The 24,434-nt window shown below is 42.8% G+C and overlaps 1 protein-coding gene across 2 annotated transcripts in view; it reads right to left on the bottom strand.

The window, feature by feature from the left end:
* Positions 1 to 19,317, bottom strand: part of ATRN (attractin) — a 670,776-nt gene extending 651,459 nt beyond the window's left edge. The window contains exon 1 of one of the 2 annotated variants that reach the window (XM_069205063.1): positions 18,784 to 19,317. In XM_069205063.1, coding sequence (XP_069061164.1) covers positions 18,784 to 19,049 — 266 coding nt within the window. In that variant the 5' untranslated portion in view covers positions 19,050 to 19,317. The remainder of the gene's footprint in view (positions 1 to 18,783) is intronic. The other variant, XM_069205055.1, reaches the window with a different exon arrangement.
* Between the last annotated feature and the right edge of the window lie 5,117 nt (positions 19,318 to 24,434).

Here is a 24,434-nt window from a genome sequence, read left to right as displayed (position 1 = left end):
TCCGTTCAGCATGCAATCCCCTGGGACAACTTCAGTTAAGAGGAGGGAGGACATTTACTCCTTCTCTTAATATGGACTTAACCCAGGTCTGACCGTTTGTAATCTAGTGCAAAAACTGTTTCTTTTTTTACTTCTGCACACACTCACTCGTCCATCTGGACTATGATCCTGTTGGCTCTGTGCTCTCTTGTTGCACAGAAAGAGACTCTCTGCTGACTGAAGCCTGTAAAAGCCTGGTCCTTTCCCTCTTTGCAGCTATTTACCTTCCGCTGTGCCCTCTCTCTCTTTTCTGCCTCTAAACTAACTCTCATGTGATTCTCAGAACCTTCACTTCCCCCTGCCTCTTCCCTAGCAGGCCCTGCTTATCAGCCAAATAAGTGGGTAATCCTGAGTACAATCAAAGGACACACTAAGACATCCACTGAGTCAAAGGAGAAGGAGGGGATACCTGCTTTAGATCTGCTTTTTGTGACAAATATTGCTATTGATAACTGTAGAAGCTTGCGGGCTTTGTGCAATTCTGCCTGCTGTAATGAACAAATCATTACTGCTGCAAAACCCAGTCTTTCTACATCCCTCCTCCGGTTTTCCTCCATACCCACCTCTGCCTTCCAGAAACAAGTCATGGATTCTAAACCTGAAGACGCAACTACTCCAGGTGCACTAATTTGGTGGTTGTTGAGCAGCTACTAGGCTGGGCGTGCAGATGAGCCTGACGAACAATTATGTGACCTCACTCACATCCAGCCCACACAACCTCTCATCCCAGGACATCTCAACACGGGAGGGTCAAATGTGACTTTCCTGTTTGGAATTGGCCGGGAGAGGGGCCGGAAATTGTGTCTTTTTTAAACTATTCAAATCAAAGAGAACACACCCACTAACAAGCACAGAATCTCTCAACAAAACACACACCTACACATCCAGCAATCATACCTCCTCTCACCCATAAAAATAGCATTGTTGTCTACAAAACACTCCTTCATACCCTTCTACCCCTTACCTCCACACAAGGATCCTTCTACCCCTTAACTCCACACCTCCACACAAGGATCCCTTCACTTCTACACAACACACAATTATGTGCTAATCACAAATTCAAGACTTGTATACCCACCAGGCCACTGCACACAGAGTACATGTTCATACTCCCTTCAATCTCACACCCTCTTCCTTTACTCCATCTCACTATCCTCTGTCAATTCCATATATTCACAATGCCACCCTTTTCAAACCCCTAAATACCCTCCACCTACACAACCCTCCTCCCTTTCTTGCTGCCCAAGGACATCATTTGCTCAACACTACTCTCCTCTAATAAACCAACCTCTTCTCCCTACAACTAACACTTCTTACCCCGAGACTCACCTTTAACTCTCAACCCCCTTTCCTTGAACCTCCCAAAAAAAAAAAAAAAATCACTTATGCTGCAAAAAAAAAAAAAAAATAAAAAAAAAAAAAAGCACACCTACAAAACATCTCCTTTAAATTGACAACTAATAAATGCTCTATATACAAAAACAAGTACCACAACTTCGACCTAATGAAAGACACAGAACCTGGACTACCTACATAAATAATCATGGCTAGGGAGGTTGGGGGGGAAGACATGGCTCCAATATTGCATGAAGCTGTTCCACCAACCTATCAGTTATATTTTTAGCAAATCACTCTCAAAAGCCAAAGATATTTCCTTACAATGGTTGGAATGCCTACTTGTCTGTGCAACCCTACATCAACCTATTTCTGTAACTTTCCCCTTCTTTACAGGCCACCACCAAGGACTGGAACGTTCCCAAACACCTTTATAGACCAGTTTCAAACCTACTTACAAAACACTCAGAGCTATGCATCCTTGGTGACCTGACCATAGGGTTTGACAAGCCTATGCCCCAATCCAGCACAATCCTCACTGGCCTAGACCTGCACAACCAACAGCAGCTCACTCCTAAACCCACATATTTCAGGGTATATCTTACATCTCTTTTGTGGCAACCTGAAGCTAGTCATATTTCAAGTGATTACTGTGGTTACATGGTCAGACCATCACCTTATGCCTTCAAACACTAGGCAGGCCATCTCACCCCAGCTAAACTCGGCTTACTCTCAACTACATATGAACATTGAAACAAGCTGAATTTTGAGGACCTAGAAGCCCACCTTACTTCTAAGAGATTTGGACACAAACTTGGATATGAAGAAAAATCCCTTGGAGAGAAATATTACACTTTAACACCACACTGTCTACTTACAAACAGACCTCTGCTCCAGTGAGGTGTCACAATAAAGGAATATTAAAAAAAGAAAGAAAATTGATGATCAATAATCACCCATTACAAATACTCCATTGAAACAATTTCCAATACATATTTTATTCTGTAATAAAACACCCCCATACTGAGAGATGCCCACCATAAAAAGATCTCAATAAACATGCCCACCATAAAAAGAGCTCAATAAACAATCATTAAATAACAGGAATCTAAAACGGTTAAAATATCGTTCTAAGGATATGAATACAAATTGTCAAACAATGAAAAAATATATATAATAATCACAAAGCTTCAGTGCACCTGGCTCAAAACAAAACAGACCTAAGCAGTCTTAACAGAAAGTACAAGTCAAGAATCAAAATGGTGAAAAAAATTACTCAAGCAGAATCCACAACTCAAAATGCCCCAATCTTTTTTTGTTTTTTTAAAAGATTCACAGACATCTGCACTCCCAACTGTTCCGAAGAAGCTCATCACATTTTTAAGGAATTTTGTCACAAACTGTCAATACACTATAAAATAAAAGTAGAAAAGCTGGATTCATACGTAAACCTTTTCCAACAAAAAGAAAGTAAACACAGCCTCTGCACTCCTTTAAAGAACTATCACCAACTGAATTTCTGGATCTTGTCAAAGCGGGCAGGTAAGCTGTTGCCTACCGGACCCTTGTCCTCCATAAATTTTCAAAAATATTTTTTTGAAAAATATTTGCTCAGCAGACAGGAACAGGTCCTTAGGAGCCTATTTGATGATGAAGATGGCACAGTGATGGATCAGCATGCAGCAAGGGGAGAGCAAGAGCTTATACCGGAAAAGTTAATAAAAGATCTTAAGCAAGCCCGTATTAAGAAAGGTAATAAATGGTGGTAGAGGGCCACCTTAAAGAAATACATTAAATGTCCATGCATTCCAAGCGGGTTAAGGATTTTTGTCTTGCCGAACCTTAATAACAATGGGTCCAGACCTTTTAAAGCAATGGCAAACATACTGTGGAATGTTCAATTAAACTCATGAACACCTTAAATTACACATGCAGAACGTAGATTATAACTTGCCTCAGAACACAGTAAAGAACTGGAAAAGGTTCTGGAACGCCTGAAGGTGAGCAAGGAAGTATCAAAAGCACCAAGTGAGGTGGAGAGAAAGATTGAGAAACATGAAAAAGGAGGTACAAATGAAAAAGCAAAGAAATGTATTTGTGATAAGGCTGATTATACAATGGGCAGAATCTACACATTTTCAAGATGATTTCACTACTTATATAACAGACAAACAATGGATAAAGTGCTCGAGAGGGAGCCAGGACCATCAAGTGTTGAAAGTTCAGATGTGAGTTTGGGGGACAAGAATGCAACCCTGGGGTTACCCAGGCTTGGCTTCACAGGGTACATGGGTCTCTATCAAATGCAGACAAGAGGCACGGGACAATCGAGCAGAATGCCAGCAGATACAAATTAACCAGGAGGTCAAAGAGGAAGTGGCAAAATGAACTAAGCACAATAGAGTGCAATCTGGTCATCAACCTGTCCTCAAAAAAACTACAAGAACATACTGAACTGTTGAACAAGGGCCTGCCTTTTTGCTCCATCATTCCAAAGGAGATGTCAAAATAGACCTTTAAAAATTCTCCAGGAAGCTCAAAAAATTACTTTGCAATGAAAAGCAGGAAGTTCAAAACATTGGAACAAGTAAACATCTCCCTCTTATCACATCTGATAGAAGTCATACATGTCACCTTAAAGCATTAACATCTTTGCAAATGAAATCAGAGGGTGGACTGACCTCAGGAGAAAAGAAAGAACTGGCCAATTCTGAGTATTGTAAACTAAAGGGGATTCCCAATGATGCATCTCTCAGTAGCAAATGCAAACTGAAATCAACATTCTGCTGTCAGTTAGCTGCTGGAAACAAGAATGATGTTTTTCCAAGTGTCAATGGTCGAAGGACTAAATAAAATATCTAGTAGACAACTCAGGATGAAGTGGGCAGATGATTGTGTCCATACAAATATGTCAAGGAGGAACTGGATGGTTTAACAAGACCTGCAGAATGACAATCTGATAATTAAACCAGCAGATAAAAAAAAAGAGGGAACACTGTTGTGATGCACCAGGCAAAGTATATTAAAGAAGCCAAAAGACAACTAAGTGACTGAGATAATTATGAAAAATAAATCAAGATCCATCTGGAGAAGCACGCAAAGTTGCATCATCATAAACTAGATGAATGGCACGAGAGAGGGCTACTGGATGAAAAGGAGTTTGGTTATCTAAAGAAAGAGCATCCAATTAGACTGTATTTGTTTTTTTAGCTAAAGTGTACAATGACATCAAGAACCCACCTGGACAACCCAAAGTGAGTTTGATTGTATCCCTCTTAGAAAATACCTCCAGGTTCATAGACATATTTCTGTTTCTATATGTGCCAGCTCTGCCCTCCTCTCAGAGTTGCCACTGACGTTTTAAATAGATCAATGGCATCTCATGGAAGGAAGGTTATGTAATGGCCATGGTGGATTTAGTTGCTTTATATACGTCAAATAAGCATGCACACAGCTACAGGAAACATTTTCAGTCTCATGGAACACACGGAAATGCTTTTAGAGATGCTTCACTTTTGTCTAATCCATAATGTATTTTTGTTTGACAATACTTATTTACAGAAAAAGGGACCAGCTATGGGTACATCATTTGCTCCCACTTATGCCAACCCAACAATGGGATGGTGGGAGACGGAGATCATTTGGATGGACATAACTCGAGTATCTTGGAACATATAATACTGTGGGGGTATGTTTTATTGTTGATTTATTCCTAATTTGGGATGGGGCAGAGACAGATTTTGTGAAATTTAGCAAATCTTTGAACATCAATCGCCTTAAATTGAAATTTACCTACAGTATAAGTGCCACTGAAATAATTTATTAATTCCACTGCTGAAATAAAAGTAGTAAAGTACACACCGGTAAACTTGGTAATGCTCATTCCTGTTACTGACAGTGCTTAGAAACAGTGGAACTGCAGCATGGAGCCCATACCAAAGTTGGATATTATCATTGGTAATAATAGCCAGCATCAAGATACAGTTGGGAGTTTTCTCCTTAGCAGTTGATGGGGTATCCAAAAAAAACTTGCATGTGATTGCTGATGGTTCCAGGAGAAACTATGTTATTTCTTAGTGGGTGCCTGATGCTATGGACAGTGTTATGCTCAACTGGTGCTGGGTGAAAAGGTAGATTCAGAGCACAGGTGCATGTACTGTGTATCAGAAAGTGATATTGTTGTCCTCATTGCTATTTGCTTGTCTCTGTGAGGGAGGGTGATGCGCTGTCAGATTTAAGAGCTTCTGTCTCGACTTGTGTCCGTGCAGAGAAGAAAAATAATTGACCCTTTATGTAACATACGCCCTAGAGATATCTTTGTTGGTCATTTGTAATTCATGAACCAGAATTTTTCAGCAGTGAATTCTGTATGATAATCCACATTGTTGGGGGTAGCCAGAGACACAGGGGAAATGAGAGTGAAATGGTAAAAAGTGTGGAGAGTAATCACATTTACATTTTTAAATGTTTTAACAACTAGTTTTATGCTACACTAACAATGATAAATTTACTCCGCTGTTAATTTGATGAGGTGGTATTATAATTAGAGCTCCCCATATACCATGTGGAGTGACAAAATATTCACTGCATCTAGATTGATAATAAATCTAAATTAACTGATCTTTACCCATGTATCAGCAGACGTTTGAGAAGGGCACTAGCCATAAATCAATTTTGTGCTGTGCCTTGATGTTGCAATTATCTAGAAAAATTAACCTTCACCATTTTTGGAATGCAGAGACAAATGTTTAGCTGAATTGATTGGAGCTGAGGTGAAAAGCAGATTTAGATTTTCTTAACCAGAAAACATTGGGAACACCTGTGACAAGCCATTCACAAGTTAAATTTTTTTTAACAGCAAGATGGCTGTATAAGCCACAATGTAGAAATGTCTCTGTTGAAGGAAAAAGCTAAATAACTTACCATTTGAAATATTTTAATGTCCTGAAAAACCCTTAAGATCTGCTGGTGAAATTGAAACTTCAAGTTTAAATTCAACATTTTTCTTAAGAGTGAATATCGATTTGAATAAAATTGTTAGTATCAAAGGATAGTAGTTCTTCTGAAATCCAAGATCCCTGGAAAGGGTAATTGACCCAGTTTCATTACAGTGTGTTTGCTTGACAGAGTGATCATACGAATGACTAATTGTAGGATTAAGATATAATGTGACCATATTGTTTTGAGTAGAACATTGAGGGTAAATAAAAATATGTATGTATATGAACTTGAAGGGGGGTTATTTAATATTGGTAAGTGTGTAGAAATAAATTACATTTTCTTATATCAGTTTCAGTAGGTGTTTAAGCTCATTATATCCGTTTCTGTTCCCAAAGAGATTATAGCACCGACAATTGAGGAGTATAGAATTTTATAATCTGACATACATCAGTTTTGTACTATCCAGTCAGAGGTCCAAGCCTACTATGCCAAAGTTTCAACAATATCTAGACTCAGATTGACAAGCAAATGATTTTGGGGTGCAGGTGGTCCTTATCAAAGCTACCTACCCCATACATTTGAGGGTGTCATTGACCCCTGCCCCTAGTTAATGTGTACTACGGAAGGATGAAGTGGAGGTTTTCACATGCAGAATTCCTCTTCCCAGTAGGCTAAGCCCAGAGTGCCCAGCAGCACCCTTCACAACTTGTGCAGTTCAGAAGGATAAGTGCGTGTATTGGCCCTGTTGGAGTGCAGCTCCACACTATGTTATCATTGCAATCCAGTATTGTCACAATGTACACTAATACATATATTTACTAAACCTACAGGAATTTTCATAGGCTGATGAGTAAAGACACACAGTGGGGACCTGTTGAAATGTGTATGCCAGGCTAGTGGTATAGAGTGAAAGAGGGGGCCTACAACCAAGAAGCCAGCTGTTGGAGTGCAGTGCCTTCAGGACTCTTCTACTGTAGAGGAGGTCTTGAAGCAAGGCAGGACATCTTAGGTATGAAGACGCTCTGTAAATTAAATGGGATATGTGTCTAAGATCTGTCTTTTACTTGTGCTTATATATGTAGCGATACCCCCTCTCTTTCTTTCTCTCTTCACCCCTTCCTCGTCATTTTTGGTGTTCTGCAATACTAGGAGACTCCATTGACGTACCTGTCTAGTCTTTGCCCTTGCACTCTGATAATATTATAGTAGACATAGATTCACAGGTAAGGGAGGTAACAGCAAAGAGACTGAGGTGCCTTTGATATTCCGTATTAAAGCGATAAAGAGGACACCTTAATAATAATTCAGGCTCACAGTTGTCCATTTTACAGATAAATACAGAGAGAAAACAGTCTATTTTGGAAATATACAGACGTTGTTTTCTTCGGGACGATTTCTCACCACAGTGAATTATGTGTGCTAAGTCAATAGCTGTGTAGAATGGAAGGTAAGGGAGTTAAAGGAAAAACGATTTCAAAATGAAGCTTAAACTGCAGAAATACAGATGTTTAAGCTGTTCTACAATGCAAATGAAGGCAGATAACTGTATTATACTGTGAATGGTTAAAACTAAATTATAGGACCACTTAGTGTGCCCTTTGGGATACAGTTATTTGACACTGTACATGTATCTCTGAAAAAGGTGCTTACATTTGTATCAAGGTTCTGTTTTCAGTTTAGTCAGGTCCTCAATGAGTTTCATTGTATTGAGTTATGAGGCTATATAGGTAGTTTTAGATGTCATTGTTTTTTTTAAAGTTACACACTTTTGTGACCATCTGAAACGCAAGATGCAGGCGAGATAAAAATAGCTGAAAGATATCCTTCGTGTTTATCCTTTTGGCAGTTTTTAGGTCGAGCGTGCAATCGCTTTGACCAGTTGTAAGCATTGTGGACTTTTAACCACGCCCATCACTTCCACTCTTTCGTGGGCTTGCCTTTAAAAATATATTTTTTTTTTAAATAAACAAAATCACTTGATGTCATTGGTATTTGCCAATGTTACATGGATTATTGCACGAGTGCTGATACACTTCAGGGTGGGTGAACTATTTATTTTGTAGCTCCCCTTCATTCTGCTTGATGGCCATGGCACTCACAGCGCGAACTTGAACAGTGGTATTGAAGCGCTGGTCTCATTGTTCACAGCTATCTAACCAGAGTGAATTCTTGTGGCTCTCCCCTTAAAACACTTGAAATTGGTAAATGTTTTAGTAAAACAGAAATCCTCAAAGCCAAAGCGGCTCTCCCGACTGTGGATATACTATGTGGACACCTTTGAGGCCAAATCGCACGTACCTCCTCCTTGAAGATAAATGTTGGTGGTTTCTGACTTGGAGTACTAAGTAACTGCAGTTAATGTGACTGGTTTCCAGGATGTGGAATTCCTATCGCCTGACGCCCGGACATATTGTTTGGGATCATGGGCAACAAGTTTTCATGTTTATTTTGTCCTTGGGACAAGTAGGCCCAACTCGCTGCAGCACAAACCCTTTGGCTGCCAGTTAACAGAGCAGGGGACTGTCTGCAGTTGGGGTAATGTGTGTCCATATGTCAAAGCTGTTTTCACTTGTATTTATGGTTCATTAATAAAAAGCCTTCTTTATTAGGATGAGGGCTGTAAATAAACATTTTAAAAGGACACAATGCACTACTAACAGGGGTTCCATTTAAAAATTGTTTTTTTTAAAGTGCACATGTTTGAAAGGTTTAACGGTATGAGGCTAAGTATAATGCTCCCAGAGCGCTCTCCGGTTAGATGCAAATGTTTACAGAAGCTTTTAAGCAAGAGTGCTGATTATTTGCTTTCAAAATAAAATGTTCAGAAAAAAATGCAAGTAGGGAAAAAAAAAATGTTGCTGCATGCTAGTATTTCCAAAAAAATATTCGTACTGGAAAAAGAGTGTAACCATTTTCAGCAAGAAGGGAAGCAGGAATATAAACAAGAACTGGCAAAGCCAACCGATCCGACAGTTTTTGTGAGTCTTTTGGTTTCGTCAAAGCATGTCTTGTTTTGACACAGCTTCTGTAACACTATATTGTTGTGGGATCTGCCAGGTCCTCACCACTGTAAAAAACACTGGCAAAAAAAAAGTCTGTTGGTCGGTCGGTCTCAAAAAGCACACATTGCTACCAAGTGGTGTCACAAAGGCCCTGCAGCCTACCTCCAGGGGGCCCCCTCAGCACAGCAACTGCCCTGAGTGAGTATGGAGGGGTGTGGGCCCCTCCAGTTTCGTTACACCACTGATTGCCACAGTAGTTCCTATAAGGGTAGCCACAACTTTACCTGCATGTCCAGCAAATGATTATGCTTCAGGTGCAACATCCGAGAGGTGTTCACTTTTGTATTACAAAGCACAGTGCGAAGTAAACAATTAAATAAAACTGCTTTAAAATGTGTTTGTTTCACCTGTAGCCTCACCGACTAAATACAGTTAGAAGCAACCTTGGAGACCAGATGAATTTAAATTAAAAATAAATGCAGTTGTGCAGTGTTGCAGAATGGAGTGGTCTAGACTGGTGGGGTGTAGAGGGCAGTGCTGAAGAGTAGTGTGCCATGGAGTACATTGACACGGTGTAGAGTGGAGCGGTGCAGAGTCGAATGCGGGTGAGCACTCCAAATAAACATTTGAAGGCCACATTGCACTACTAACAGTGGTTCCAGTAAACAAAAAAAACAAAAAAGTGAACATACAGTTGAAAAATTTAACACTATGGGGCTATGTATAATACTCCCAGAATGCTCGCTGATTAGATGCAAACGTCTGCAGAAGCTTGCAAGCAAGATTGCCGATTATTTGCTTTCAAAATAAAAAAGGTCCCAAAAACATTTAAGTAGGAAAAAATGTTTTGCTAAATTACTGTGAAATTGTAGGTACTTTTTCTTTGAAGCTACATATAGTAAAGTGTGTTGGTGCATCCTAGTATTTCCCAAAAACATGTTCATAATGGAAAATCAGTGTGACTATTTTCAACAAGATTATGGGAAAAATGAACATAAACAAGCACTGACAAATCCAACCGATCCGACATTGGTTGTCAGTCTTTTGGTTTTGTCAATGCATGTCTCTTTGTCATGTCACATGGTTTTTGTAACACTTCATTGTTGTGGGAGCTGCCAGACAGTCACTATTTTAACAAACATTGGCAAAAAGGAAGAAAAAATAAAATAAAATGCTGGTCTCTAAAAGTACACACTGCCACAGTAGTTTCTCGCACTAAACAAGACTACTTTGTGTGCCAACATGCTCCTTGTGGAAGATAAAAATGCTATCCTTCACAGTAAAGCCAGCCAGAAGATAGAGGAATATAATTTTCATAAAAACTAAATGTCTTGGTTAACTTCAGACCTAATAAGGGGCCCAGTTCTTAAAGAAAGTCACAACAGTGCACCCATGGTATATGTCATGGGTACACGCAAACATTTTCACAGGGGCCAAAATGTTTGCTTGATGATATGACCGGGGGCTGCACTGGTGCCAGTAAAGTGACAGTCAAGGGGTTAGGAGGGTGTTGTTAAGGTGGGTGTAAGGGAAGCGAAGCATGTACATATAGTGGCTGAATTGAACTGCTCAACGTAGAACCAGAAAACCTAAGATCAATCCTGGCTTCCCCATCTGACCAAACTGTGATCCTACCAATTGTTTTATTTCACTTTACCTCCTTTTTCTTCATTAACACATAAGGACTCCAAAATACATAACTTCACAATGTGTGCTATACAAAAACATCTCCTGCGTTTCAATTAATAAAATATAATGTTGTATTATGTATAATAGCAACCCCGGCCAACCAGAGAGTCCCATAGTAACTGACTTGGTTCTCAGTTCACTATTGGCATTGACGTTAGGGTGAGTACGGAAGCATAAATGTTTCTAAATTCATGCTTGAAAACTATCACTTAAAAATAATACTTCCAAATGCACAGATCTAATCTGGTTCACTAAAATGAAACAGAGCATGCTGCATGTTAAAGTACATCCTTTGAATTTTGAAAAGACTATAATATATTTACATGTTTGCAGCAAGATGTCTTTATAAATCAAGGTGTTCCCAAAGTTAAAGTTAAGCTGTGCAAGGCATCCTAGTTATTTCCTACAGGGAGTGCAGAATTATTAGGCAAATGAGTATTTTGACCACATCATCCTCTTTATGCATGTTGTCTTACTCCAAGCTGTATAGGCTCGAAAGCCTACTACCAATTAAGCATATTAGGTGATGTGCATCTCTGTAATGAGAAGGGGTGTGGTCTAATGACATCAACACCCCATATCAGGTGTGCATAATTATTAGGCAACTTCCTTTCCTTTGGCAAAATGGGTCAAAAGAAGGACTTGACAGGCTCAGAAAAGTCAAAAATAGTGAGATATATTGCAGAGGGATGCACCACTCTTAAAATTGCAAAGCTTCTGAAGCGTGATCATCGAACAATCAAGCGTTTCATTCAAAATAGTCAACAGGGTCGCAAGAAGCGTGTGGAAAAACCAAGGCGCAAAATAACTGCCCATGAACTGAGAAAAGTCAAGCGTGCAGCTGCCACGATGCCACTTGCCACCAGTTTGGCCATATTTCAGAGCTGCAACATCACTGGAGTGCCCAAAAGCACAAGGTGTGCAATACTCAGAGACATGGCCAAGGTAAGAAAGGCTGAAAGACGACCACCACTGAACAAGACACACAAGCTGAAACGTCAAGACTGGGCCAATAAATATCTCAAGACTGATTTTTCTAAGGTTTTATGGACTGATGAAATGAGAGTGAGTCTTGATGGGCCAGATGGATGGGCCCGTGGCTGGATTGGTTAAGGGCAGAGAGCTCCAGTCCGACTCAGACGCCAGCAAGGTGGAGGTGGAGTACTGGTTTGGGCTGGTATCATCAAAGATGAGCTTGTGGGGCCTTTTCGGGTTGAGGATGGAGTCAAGCTCAACTCCCAGTCCTACTGCCAGTTCCTGGAAGACACCTTCTTCAAGCAGTGGTACAGGAAGAAGTCTGCATCCTTCAAGAAAAACATGATTTTCATGCAGGACAATGCTCCATCACACGCGTCCAAGTACTCCACAGCGTGGCTGGCAAGAAAGGGTATAAAAGAAGGAAATCTAATGACATGGCCTCCTTGTTCACCTGATCTGAACCCCATTGAGAACCTGTGGTCCATCATCAAATGTGAGATTTACAAGGAGGGAAAACAGTACACCTCTCTGAACAGTGTCTGGGAGGCTGTGGTTGCTGCTGCACGCAATGTTGATGGTGAACAGATCAAAACACTGACAGAATCCATGGATGGCAGGCTTTTGAGTGTCCTTGCAAAGAAAGGTGGCTATATTGGTCACTGATTTGTTTTTGTTTTGTTTTTGAATGTCAGAAATGTATATTTGTGAATGTTGAGATGTTATATTGGTTTCACTGGTAATAATAAATAATTGAAATGGGTATATATTTTTTTTTGTTAAGTTGCCTAATAATTATGCACAGTAATAGTCACCTGCACACACAGATATCCCCCTAACATAGCTAAAACTAAAAACAAACTGAAAACTACTTCCAAAAATATTCAGCTTTGATATTGATGAGTTTTTTGGGTTCATTGAGAACATGGTTGTTGTTCAATAATAAAATTAATCCTCAAAAATACAACTTGCCTAATAATTCTGCACTCCCTGTATCTTTAACTGCAATTAACATTTAAATAAATGCTTCCCAGTTTATAAGACACGTTAGTGTAGAGCTGAGTAAACAGCAGCCCAATGTTGCTGCTGACCTGGGGACCACACAAAGGTCAGGAGGGCTGCATGTGGCCCACGGGCTGTACTTTGAGTATCACTGGTATAGGTCTTTAAATTAGTGACTTTCATGAATTCACAAGAATTTACAGAAGTAGACTAGGATATTGTACTCCTAGAAAATTGTGAACTAAATTTTAGCCAGTGCAAATATGCATGTGCATGATCGTCCAATAAACCATTTCACTTTGAAGTCAGAGAAAGAAAGCTAAAACACCAAGCTTCCTCTGAGGACAGAGTCTGAAATGTGGCCTCTGTCTTTAAATGCACAGCAAATGTGACAAGATAATAATAAGATTTAAAGGCCTGTTTACAGAAATCGAACACTGGTGGAAGGATACAGTAAACAAGAAATGTTCTACAGGAGGGACAAACTCAAGCTGGACAGCCTAAAATAAAGCCAGCAAATAGAAACCAAGCAAATGTGATTTACAAACTCCATAGCCAATGGTAAGCAATGGGTGGAATGCATTCCCAGGGAAGCTTTCCGAATGCCCCCAAGATGTCTTTAGCAAACCAGAAAGCTGCACTGTCTGACAGGGTTCGACCTAAAAAGCAAATACAACCAGAACAACCAACACAAAAGGTACTTAAGAACTGTGCTGGGAAAAGGGGTCTATTCCTAAAGTAAAACATGTATGTGTTGCTTTGTGGACACACAATAATCCATGGGGTAACCCTGTATTCTCCAGAAACAGGACTAGGGGCAATATGGTGTCGGCGTAGTGAGGCCCATTAGCCACACCCACCGGAAACCAAGCGCCACGGCGACGGCAGTCAGCGCGAAGAGGAAATTGACCGCGGAGACGCCGCACGGTCACAGCACCGGCCGTTCTTGGCTGCGCTCGTATTGAGCCGCTACCGCCCTTTCCCGCACGGCCGGCAGCTACCTCACTAGGCTTGGGATTCAGAAGCGGATTTGGCGGGATCGCGGGACCGCGAGGCACGGCAGCCACCGCGGCTGGAGGACAGCGGCCAAACCACAACAAGGACCCCCTCCCCCTCGCAGCAAAAGAGTGGTAACCTTGGGGTAAGGGGGAGGAGGAGGCTTTATAATCAACTATAAATAACAGCAAAGGAAAAGAAAAACTTTGTTTGCTTGGCACAAGGACGCTATCCTGATTTAACCCTTGTGGCTGTATAGGAAGCAACGAAATAAGATTTACACTGACTTCTTATCCGGGAATTAAGAAGTTGAGGGACCTGGGGCTAAAATGCAGGCATCATATCCAGATTAAAACCCCTCGAAAGGAAAAGAGGGTCTTAATGGCTTTTTTGAAAAGGCGAGATTGGCAGTAGCAGCAGAGGCGATTAGCAGATGGTGGCCGCACTATTTGAAGTGGTTTAATCCAGATGAAGGGCGAGTATCGTTGAACTCTATAGCCGGCCAGGACCAATAATGACTAAAGTGAAGTAGCAACATGATATGACTTGCTTACTGCTAATGGGGGAAAGCACAGACCGTTTTTTGCAGTGTGTCTATACATGACTTTTGTACTGCGTCTGGATACCTTAGAAGTCCGCGTTAAGCCGCAGTAACTATAAAGCTAGCTAGCTACAGCCGCATGGATTGACGCTTTACATACTATGTTCCGCAGTAATAACTGCGCAAAACGGAGGTAATCATAAAGAGGATTCCCCTTAGGATATCAATATTTCCTGATAATTCTCCGCGCATCTTACATGAGTTTGGGCTGTCATTTTTGCTAACATAAAAATAGAAGGTGCGGTAGGAAGAGAGAGGAGAAACAATTCGGAACAGGGGGTAGAAAAAGATTCTAGCTTCCTAGGAAGGAAGGTGTAGTATCCTAGGAAGCGTCAAATGCTCGTAGCCACATACAGAAATGCACTATGGCATATGCCTACTCCTGCACGGTCATTAAGGAGCGTGATTAAGCAAACAATAATAGAGGTATTTGTGGCAGCAGTGGGCATAACGAGAGCCATTAGATCATTATCTCAGGTCATTATAATAAATATGGCACCTAAAGCTAATCGGCATCTGGGAGATAAAAACGAAGGTGTCAAGACTGTGCGCTCTGGCAGAGGAAAAGGAGAACCACTGGGCTCTAATAAACGTCTAGCGTCTACAACCGGAAAAGCGGCTGGGGAGAATGCCTCTATCCTAGGACAGATGATAGACGCAAAGATGAGCACTAAGGCAAGTGATAGTACTACTCCCCTGCTGGAGGACAAAGTGAAAGGTAAAAATCAATCTACTATAACTGCCTTTCTGGCTGGAGGGATGCAAAGAACCTCTGTTGTTATGGCAACCTCTTTCGCTGAAACTGACTGTTCAGTAAAAGGATCCTCTTCATTAGACTCAAGTACTAGAAACCCAGACTACGGTGATAATCCTACAGCAAACATGTCAGAAAATCAAGATATCAGTCGGGAAGCAACTATAAAAGTGCTCAGTCTTTGCGAAAATGGGCAGTCACAAACCCAACAGGTAGAGCAATGTGAACAGGTGGACCTCCAAAATAAGGGGAAACCTGGCGGCCTATTAGGACACACAGCAGAGGAGAATGAACCTGCCAATCCTCCCGGCAGTCCTAAAATAAGGGACCAAATTATGGGGGGGGGAAAAATCTCCAACTAAACGATTGGGGCAGAGAAAGTAGTGATAAGTTTTATTCCTTGACAGAAGAGTCCGACCTTGGTAGCGCTGATTGTAGTTTTAGTGAAACTGACGAGAGCGAGATATCTGAAACAGGCAACAAATCTGCAAGTGGGGAGTGCACAGTACGTAAGGCTCGCCAAAGGAAATCTGTTAAATCACGCTCTGGTTTACAAGAGGGCTCTGAAAGTATGGCATCTAGGAATGGTAGGTCCTTAAGGTGGGACTATACAGGGATTAACTTGGCTGACACTTCTACAGGTGGCAACCAAAGCTCCGCTAAAGATAAAAATGGAAGCGATCCGGGACCTGCAGCCGGAGAGATAGGTACCACTGGTAGAAACTATGAAATTGGCACCGATGTGGGGATCCTGCAGTCAATTTATAGCTCAATCAAAGAGCTTCAAACGGAGACGCGGATCGATAGCCATCGGGCAAGGGTTGCCACAAAGAGACTGCAAGGATCAGTCCGCAAGGTAGCTAAATCTTGCAAGGAAATCGAAGCGAAGCTATGCTCCATGGAAGATCGGATAGTGGCAGTCGAGGATGATATGGACACTCTTAAAGAACAGAATGCCACCCGAGATGGACAGCTAACGGATGTGATGTGGAAGCTAGAAGATTTGGAAAACAGACAAAGAAGGAACAATCTTCGCTTTCTGGGTATACCAGAAGGACTGGAAGGGGACAATATGCAGACATACATGGTTACTCTTCTGCGCGGGTCTTTTCCAGAATTAGGGAATCGGGACTGGGACAATGAGGTACAGAGGGCTCACAGGTTCCCGCTAAATACACGGGAGGGTAGTCAACGGGCAGACGCTAAATACCCAAGAGCGGTCCTGGTATATCTAGGGAGCTATCTGGTACGTCAAGAAATTGCTGATAAAACCCCTCCCAGAAATCCGCGTACTTATAATGGGGTTACATTTTTTACCCGCCCAGACTTCTGCCGTGCTACAGTTGAGCGGAGATGGCGGCTACGGCAGCTTATCAAGCCATTTTTTGAGAAAGGAGGGGAGGCCTATCTGCTGGCCCCCGCTAGGCTAAAAACCATAATGAATGGGAAAATAAGAGTTTTTACGTCAGAAATCAAAGCAAAAGAATATCTGACGGGGGTAAGTGTATAGAGTATAAAGGGGGAGGGAAATAGGGAAGACATAGGCGCCTGGGGTACCGGTGGGCTGGGACAGGCTGACATACGCACGACATCAACATTCAGGCCACTAGGGGTCTGATTGCTCTACAGAATGGGGGGCCAGTGTTGGTGGGGTGGGGTAGGGGGCGACTGGCCTGGGGGGAGGGTAAAGGAGAGGGGAAAGGGAAGGGGATGGGGAAAGGGAAAGTAAGAAGGGTGGAGGGAGGATCCATAATGGTAAAACTGGGGAAAAATGTGGAAAGGGAACAGTTAATGGAGACGAGAGATATCGGGGAAAGAAATGGAAAAGGAAGGAAAGGAAACCTAAGGGATGGTGTAGCTAGATATGGAAATTTAAAAAAAAAAAAAAAGAAACAGGACTAGTCAATGGTTAAACAAACAATTCTTCTGTCGGATTTAAGGTGATATGTGCATATTTGATCAGGTGGCTAAAAATACTTGTAATAATCGTGTAAATAAAATATCACACACTGGAATTAACGATTCTCCCTGTCAGGAGAGGCATATTGTCTATAATAGTTAACAATACTTTATAAACAAAATGCAAGGTGATACATGAAGAGTGAGAACAGAAGTGTGCAATTTTATACATCTCCAAAGCACTATCAGAAATTGATTACTTGCACTCTCTGTGTCATCAAGATTATTTACCAAAAATCCAGCCCCTGCAACACATTTCAGAATAACAGTCAAACAAGGCTATGTCGAAACATGTTGCAGGGGCTGGATTTTGGTAAATAAATAAATGTTCATGACACAAGAGCGTGTGTTCTCAATTCCTGAGAATGCTTTGGATTTGTACATGCCAGGAGCCGCACCGGACACCACATGGCACTGCTATAGTGCCCTTACAGATATATATATATATATATAGAAACATACACACGCTCTATCTGCAAAAGCCAATAAGAACTTTAGCGTTGTTTGAAGAATCTTCACATATTTTTCAAAACGGATACGCAGATTACTTCAGAGAGAAGAGCTGGTGAAACCTCCCAGAACATGTAAGTTAGTAGGTGTGCACCCCAAGAACATACAAGTTAGTATGTTTGCTACCTCCAGCCCCATTATGGAAATCTGTAAAGAGGTGGCAAATTAATGGAACTGAAAGTATTCAAGCCCTACGATAGTATGAGCATCAGCACAGAGAGCCTACTTCTCTGAGCTCTCATATAATGAGCTTGCTTCCATAATTTGTCACCACACTACGTGGCACCAATTTTTTTACTGGACAAGTAGATTTATAAAGCAACCCTTCCACTGACAAGTAGATATTCTATTAAATTCCACATCCCTGTAAACAGAGTATGAAAAGAAAGAGAACCCTGCTCCCATCCGTGAACAGATGCCTCTCCATTGTATAAAATCATTTACAAGCTGCAAGATAGCTCAGACGGTTTGTGTACCCACTTTGCAAACCTCTATGTAATCTTAGGAGTCCAAAACCTAATAAGGCAACTGATTCCACTGACGAGATAAAGTAAGTACCTCTAAGGAGAATCATAATATAAACTGTGCAGCAGGAAAAAAACGTGATATGGGTAGAAATAACTCAGTTTGCACAGTATAAAAGTTAATCATTTTTATTACTTCACACCGAAGCAAAATGCCTTCCCTAGACACACATACTCATCACTTACAAGTAGAAAATACTTATTAGACCCTCCTCTTACATACTCTTTCCCCTGGAGAATGTTCTAGCTGCCAAAGTCTCCTTGATACAGGTGGCCTTCTCACCATGCCCCCAAAGAACGGGGCAGTTCTGCTACTGATAGACGCACTCACTAGGCAGCTCCCTCGTTGTACATCTCCTCTGGCTACTCTAGTCCTTACCCCTTTGCCATAGTTACTTGGCGCCCTTCACAGCCCATGAACTCTACTCCAACAACCCCAGAGTGCCTGGGACTCACCTGAACCTGCCCCCGCAGTGCTGGCACTGATCTCCGACCCAGCCGGCCTGGCACACGCACTGTCCGCTCGCCGAGTTACAGGCCCCATTCACGCAGGGCTTGTCGCACTCCTTGGGCTGCGGGGGGCCGAGCGCAGCAGCGCCGGCACCTGCTCCCCCCGCCGCCGCGGCCCGGGCACCAGGCCCCGCAGCCAACAGGAGGCAGAGCAGGAAGGAGCAGGGCCACCCCGGGGTATCCGCGGCGCTGGGCCGCCAGAGGCACTCCATGCCGCTCTGTTACAGCCGCCAAGGGGAGTAGCGGCTCCTCACATTGGGGCCCCGGTCGGGACGGTCGGCAGGTGCGGGAAGCAACTCCACTCTGTCCGGGACCTAGGACTCCATCCCAAACCTAAAGTACGAATTACGAAACCGGCAACACCGCCGCCGGGCCGAGCCTGATGACGTCACCGTACGTCGGCCACACGCTGACGTCACTGCACGAAGGACCCTCACTGACGTCGCCACCTGCAGAGGGAGCGGAAAAAAAAAAGACAACAAATGGGAGCCGGAGGCGGTGGCTTTCAGGCGTGGGGGCGTGGCCTACTGGGTAGCTCACACGGGGGATGGATGGAGAAGTCTGCGGCGGGGCGGGGCTTAAAGACCAGCTGCAAGGAAGAAGACATATGTGGGAGGAGCTTACTGTGCGTGAGAAAAGGGGCGGGGCCAACAATTCATTTAGGGTAAAGGGCGGGTTTACGAAGAGATGATGGGCGGGGTTTTAAGTACTCCTGGTTGTAGCTTTAGCGGTCAAAGGGCGAGAGGCAGTGTGTGGGGGAAGTAAAGGAGGTTGGCATCTGCACCTTAGTGAAATAGTATGGGAGCGAAGCTATACCTGCGGAATTAAGCGCCGAGGTGGAGACGAGAGAATGAAAAAAAAATCATAATATATAATAAAAGGAAACAAGGTGCAGCCGTCGCTTCTGAGAATGTAGTGGTTGGGGGGGGGGGGGCGTGTCGCGTTTGCATTCATTTGCAGTGCTTTTAACGAGGTAGTACATATGCGGTGCTTAACCAGTGAGGACATTTTGGAATATTCAACAAAAATGTTTATGTGTTTTAGCGAGGAGGGTAATTTATGAACATTTCAATCAAATAATATAAATAAATTGAATAGTAGCATTATACCAACACGGTTCATTGCTTTAAATTGATCTCTTGATTCGGTGCCACAGAGGCCGCAGTTAGTAAATAGCCTCTACCCCAGCTAGTCATGGTATTTAAAGATGGCCGCTGGGCGTGCTTGATTCAGGGCAGGCGTTCACGCGCTTCATGTCCTTCTTCTGTGTCGATGATCGAGGCTGTGCTGTGGGGCGGACAGCTCTTGCGCCTACACTGTTGATGGCTTTCAGGGGGCGTGGCTAGCATCTTAGCAGAGCAAGTCAATGTTTATTGGCTTATAGTTTCTGGAAAGCTCAGACCACGGTAACTCCTAGGGACGGAGGCGGTGGGCGTGTGCCATGATGCTGCGGATACTCTCGAAAATCTGACAGCCGCAGCACTAATCACAGGCCGTCACTATCATAAGATCCCATTAACGCAGCTTGCGTGTTAATTGCTTATTCTGTGCAACCAAGACTGTGATTTGAAGAATTCTAAGATCCTTCTAGGAATTTTGTTAGACTTTAATTGATACCCTGGGGCACAATAATTTAAAAGTACTATTTGTGTGTGTGCGTGTTGTACATTTACAATTTTAACCCCTTCGCTGCCAGGCCTTTTCCCCCTCCTGTGCCGAGCCTTTTTTTGGCTATTTGGGGCAGTTCGCGCTTAGGCCCTCATAACTTTTTGTCCACATACGCTAGGCAAGCCAAATATGCGTCCTTTTTTTCCAACATCCTAGGGATTCTAGAGGTACCCAGACTTTGTGGGTTCCCCAGAAGGAGGCCAAGAAATTAGCCGAAATACAGTGAAAATTTCGTTTTTTTTAAAAAAATGGGAAAAAGGGGCTGCAGAAGAAGGCTTGTGGTTTTTTCCCTGAAAAGGGCATCAACAAAGGGTTTGCGGTGCTAAAATCACAAGCTTCCCAGCTTTCAGGAACAGGCAGACTTGAATCAGAAAACCCAATTTTTCAACACAATTTTGGCATTTTACTGGGACATACCCCATTTTTACGATTTTTTGTGCTTTCAGCCTCCTTCCAGTCAGTGACAGAAATGGGCATGAAACCAACGCTGGATCCCAGAAACCGCAACATTTCTGAAAAGTAGACAAAATTCAGAATTCAGCAAGGGGTAATTTGTGTAGATCCTACAAGGGTTTCCTATAGAAAATAACAACTGAAAAAGAAAAATATTGAAATTGAGGTGAAAAAAAACATCAATTTTTCTCTACGTTTTACTCTGTAACTTTTTCCTGCAATGTCAGTTTTTCGAAAGCAATATACTGTTACGTCTGCTGGACTCTTCTGGTTGCGGGGATATATAGGGCTTGTAGGTTCATCAAGAACTCTAGGTACCCAGAGCCAATAAATGACCTGCACCCTGCCGTGGGTTTTCATTCTATACCGGGTATACAGCAATTCATTTGCTGAAATATAAAGAGTAAAAAAATAGCTATCAAGAAAACCTTTGTATTTCCAAAATGGGCACAAGATAAGGTGTTGAGAAGCATTGGTTATTTGCACATCTCTGAATTCCGGGGTGCCCATACTAGCATGTGAATTACAGGGCATTTCTCAAATAGACGTCTTTTTTACACACTGTCTTACATTTGGAAGGGAAAAATGTAGAGAAAGACAAGGGGCAATAACACTTGTTTTGCTATTCTATGTTCTCCCAAGTCTCCCGATAAAAATGATACCTCACGTGTGTGGGTAGACCTAGCGCCCGCGACAGGATATGCCCCAAAACACAACGTGGACACATCACAGAAAACAGAGCTGTTTTTTGCAAAGTGCCTACCTGTAGATTTTGGCCTCTACCTCAGCCGGCACCTAGGGAAACCTACCAAGTTTGTGCATTTTTGAAAACTAGAGACCTAGGGGAATCCAAGATGGGGTGACTTGTGGGGCTCTGACCAGGTTCTGTTACCCAGAATCCTTTGCAAACCTCAAAATTTGGCTAAAAAAACACATTTTCCTCACATTTCGGTGACAGAAAGTTCTGGAATCTGAGAGGAGCCACAAATTTCCTTCCACCCAGCGTTCCCCCAAGTCTCCCGATAAAAATGATACCTCACTTGTGTGGGTAGTCCTAGCGCCCGCGACAGGAAATGCCCCAAAACATAAAGTGGGCACATCCCATTTTTTGACAGAAAACAGAGCTGTTTTTTGCAAAGTGCCTACCTGTAGATTTTGGCCTCTAGCTCAGCCGGCACCTAGGGAAACCTACCAAACCTGTGCATTTTTGAAAACTAGAGACCTAGGGGAATCCAAGATGGGGTGACTTGTGGGGCTCTGACCAGGTTCTGTTACCCAGAATCCTTTGCAAACCTCAAAATTTGGCTAAAAAAACATCTTTTCCTCACATTTCGGTGACAGAAAGTTCTGGAATCTGAGAGGAGCCACAAATTTCCTTCCACCCAGCGTTCCCCCAAGTCTCCCGATAAAAATGGTACCTCACTTGTGTGGGTAGGCTAGCGCCCGCGACAGGATATGCCCCAAAATACAACGTGGACACATCACAGAAAACAGAGCTGTTTTTTGCAAAGTGCCTACCTGTAGATTTTGGCCTCTAGCTCAGCCGGCACCTAGGGAAACCTACCAAACCTGTGCATTTTTGAAAACTAGAGACCTAGGGGAATCCAAGATGGGGTGACTTGTGGGGCTCTGACCAGGTTCTGTTACCCAGAATCCTTTGCAAACCTCAAAATTTGGCTAAAAAAACACATTTTCCTCACATTTCGGTGACAGAAAGTTCTGGAATCTGAGAGGAGCCACAAATTTCCTTCCACCCAGCGTTCCCCCAAGTCTCCCGATAAAAATGATACCTCACTTGTGTGGGTAGTCCTAGCGCCCGTGACAGGAAATGTCCCAAAACACAAAGTGGGCACATCCCATTTTTTGACAGAAAACAGAGCTGTTTTTTGCAAAGTGCCTACCTGTAGATTTTGGCCTCTAGCTCAGCCGGCACCTAGGGAAACCTACCAAACCTGTGCATTTTTTAAAACTAGAGACCTAGGGGAATCCAAGATGGGGTGACTTGTGGGGCTCTGACCAGGTTCTGTTACCCAGAATCCTTTGCAAACCTCAAAATTTGGCTAAAAAACATATTTTCCTCACATTTCGGTGACAGAAAGTTCTGGAATCTGAGAGGAGCCACAAATTTCCTTCCACCCAGCGTTCCCCCAAGTCTCCCGATAAAAATGGTATCTCACTTGTGTGGGTAGGCCCAGCGCCCGCGACAGGATATGCCCCAAAACACAACGTGGACACATCACAGAAAACAGAGCTGTTTTTTGCAAAGTGCCTACCTGTAGATTTTGGCCTCTAGCTCAGCCGTCACCTAGGGAAACCTACCAAACCTGTGCATTTTTGAAAACTAGAGACCTAGGGGAATCCAAGATGGGGAGAATTGTGGGGCTCTGACCAGAGTATAGTACAGGGGTAGAGCAGTGTTGTGCAGTACATGCATGGTGAGTGCATGTACTGGGAGTATGTATGCCTATGAAGAACACAGTGCATGATATATCTATCTATATATATATTTATATAGCTATATATATATATATATATATATATATATATATATATATATATATATATATATATATATATATATATTTTTGAATTTGAAGATGGCCCAGCAGCTAGAAAGCACTGCAGGGCCATTCGCAACCTTTTCTGTACTTTGGGTGACTTTGTTCTTTTTTCCCCAAATATTTAACTTATTTGAATTTACCAATCTAACATGGTCATTCACCATGTTGGATTACCTAATTATTACTGGTGTCATATCACACACAGAATTCATGACTCATGCATCAAACCAGTGTATGTACATGTGTTGTGACACTGATGGCCATCTTGAAATGGATTTTCCTTATAAGAAAACCCATTCCAAAGTTGCTATTGTCTGTATTTTGGAGGATTTGGATTTTGTAGTAAACAAAGAAAAGTCATCTCTAGTACCGAGCCAAGAGATGATATTTTTACGTTTCCAGATATATTGGAATGTGTGCTGAGGTTACCCGTGGAGAAGGTGAAGAGGATATGCAGGGGGATCAGGAGGCTTATCAAATCAAATCAAATCAAATCATTAACATTTATAAAGCGCGCTACTCACCCGTGCGGGTCTCAAGGCGCTAGGGGGGAAAGGGGGGGTTATCGCTGCTCGAACAGCCAAGTCTTTAGGAGTCTCCGGAAAGCGGAGTGGTCCTGGGTGGTCCTGAGGCTGGTGGGGAGGGAGTTCCAGGTCTTGGCCGCCAGGAAGGAGAAAGATCTCCCACCCGCCGTGGAGCGGCGGGTGCGAGGGACGGCAGCAAGTGCGAGGCCAGCGGAGCGGAGGGGGCGGGTGGGGACGTAGAAGCTGAGGCGTCTGTTGAGGTATTCCGGTCCCTTGTTGTGGAGGGCTTTGTGTGCGTGGGTGAGAAGACGGAAGGTGATCCTTTTGCTGACTGGGAGCCAATGCAGGTGTCTCAGGTGTGCGGAGATGTGGCTGTTGCGGGGTACGTCGA

Source organism: Pleurodeles waltl, chromosome 1_2 (assembly GCF_031143425.1).
Source record: "Pleurodeles waltl isolate 20211129_DDA chromosome 1_2, aPleWal1.hap1.20221129, whole genome shotgun sequence".
NCBI lineage: Eukaryota > Metazoa > Chordata > Amphibia > Caudata > Salamandridae > Pleurodeles > Pleurodeles waltl.
This window is presented reverse-complemented; position numbering and strand designations above follow the sequence as displayed.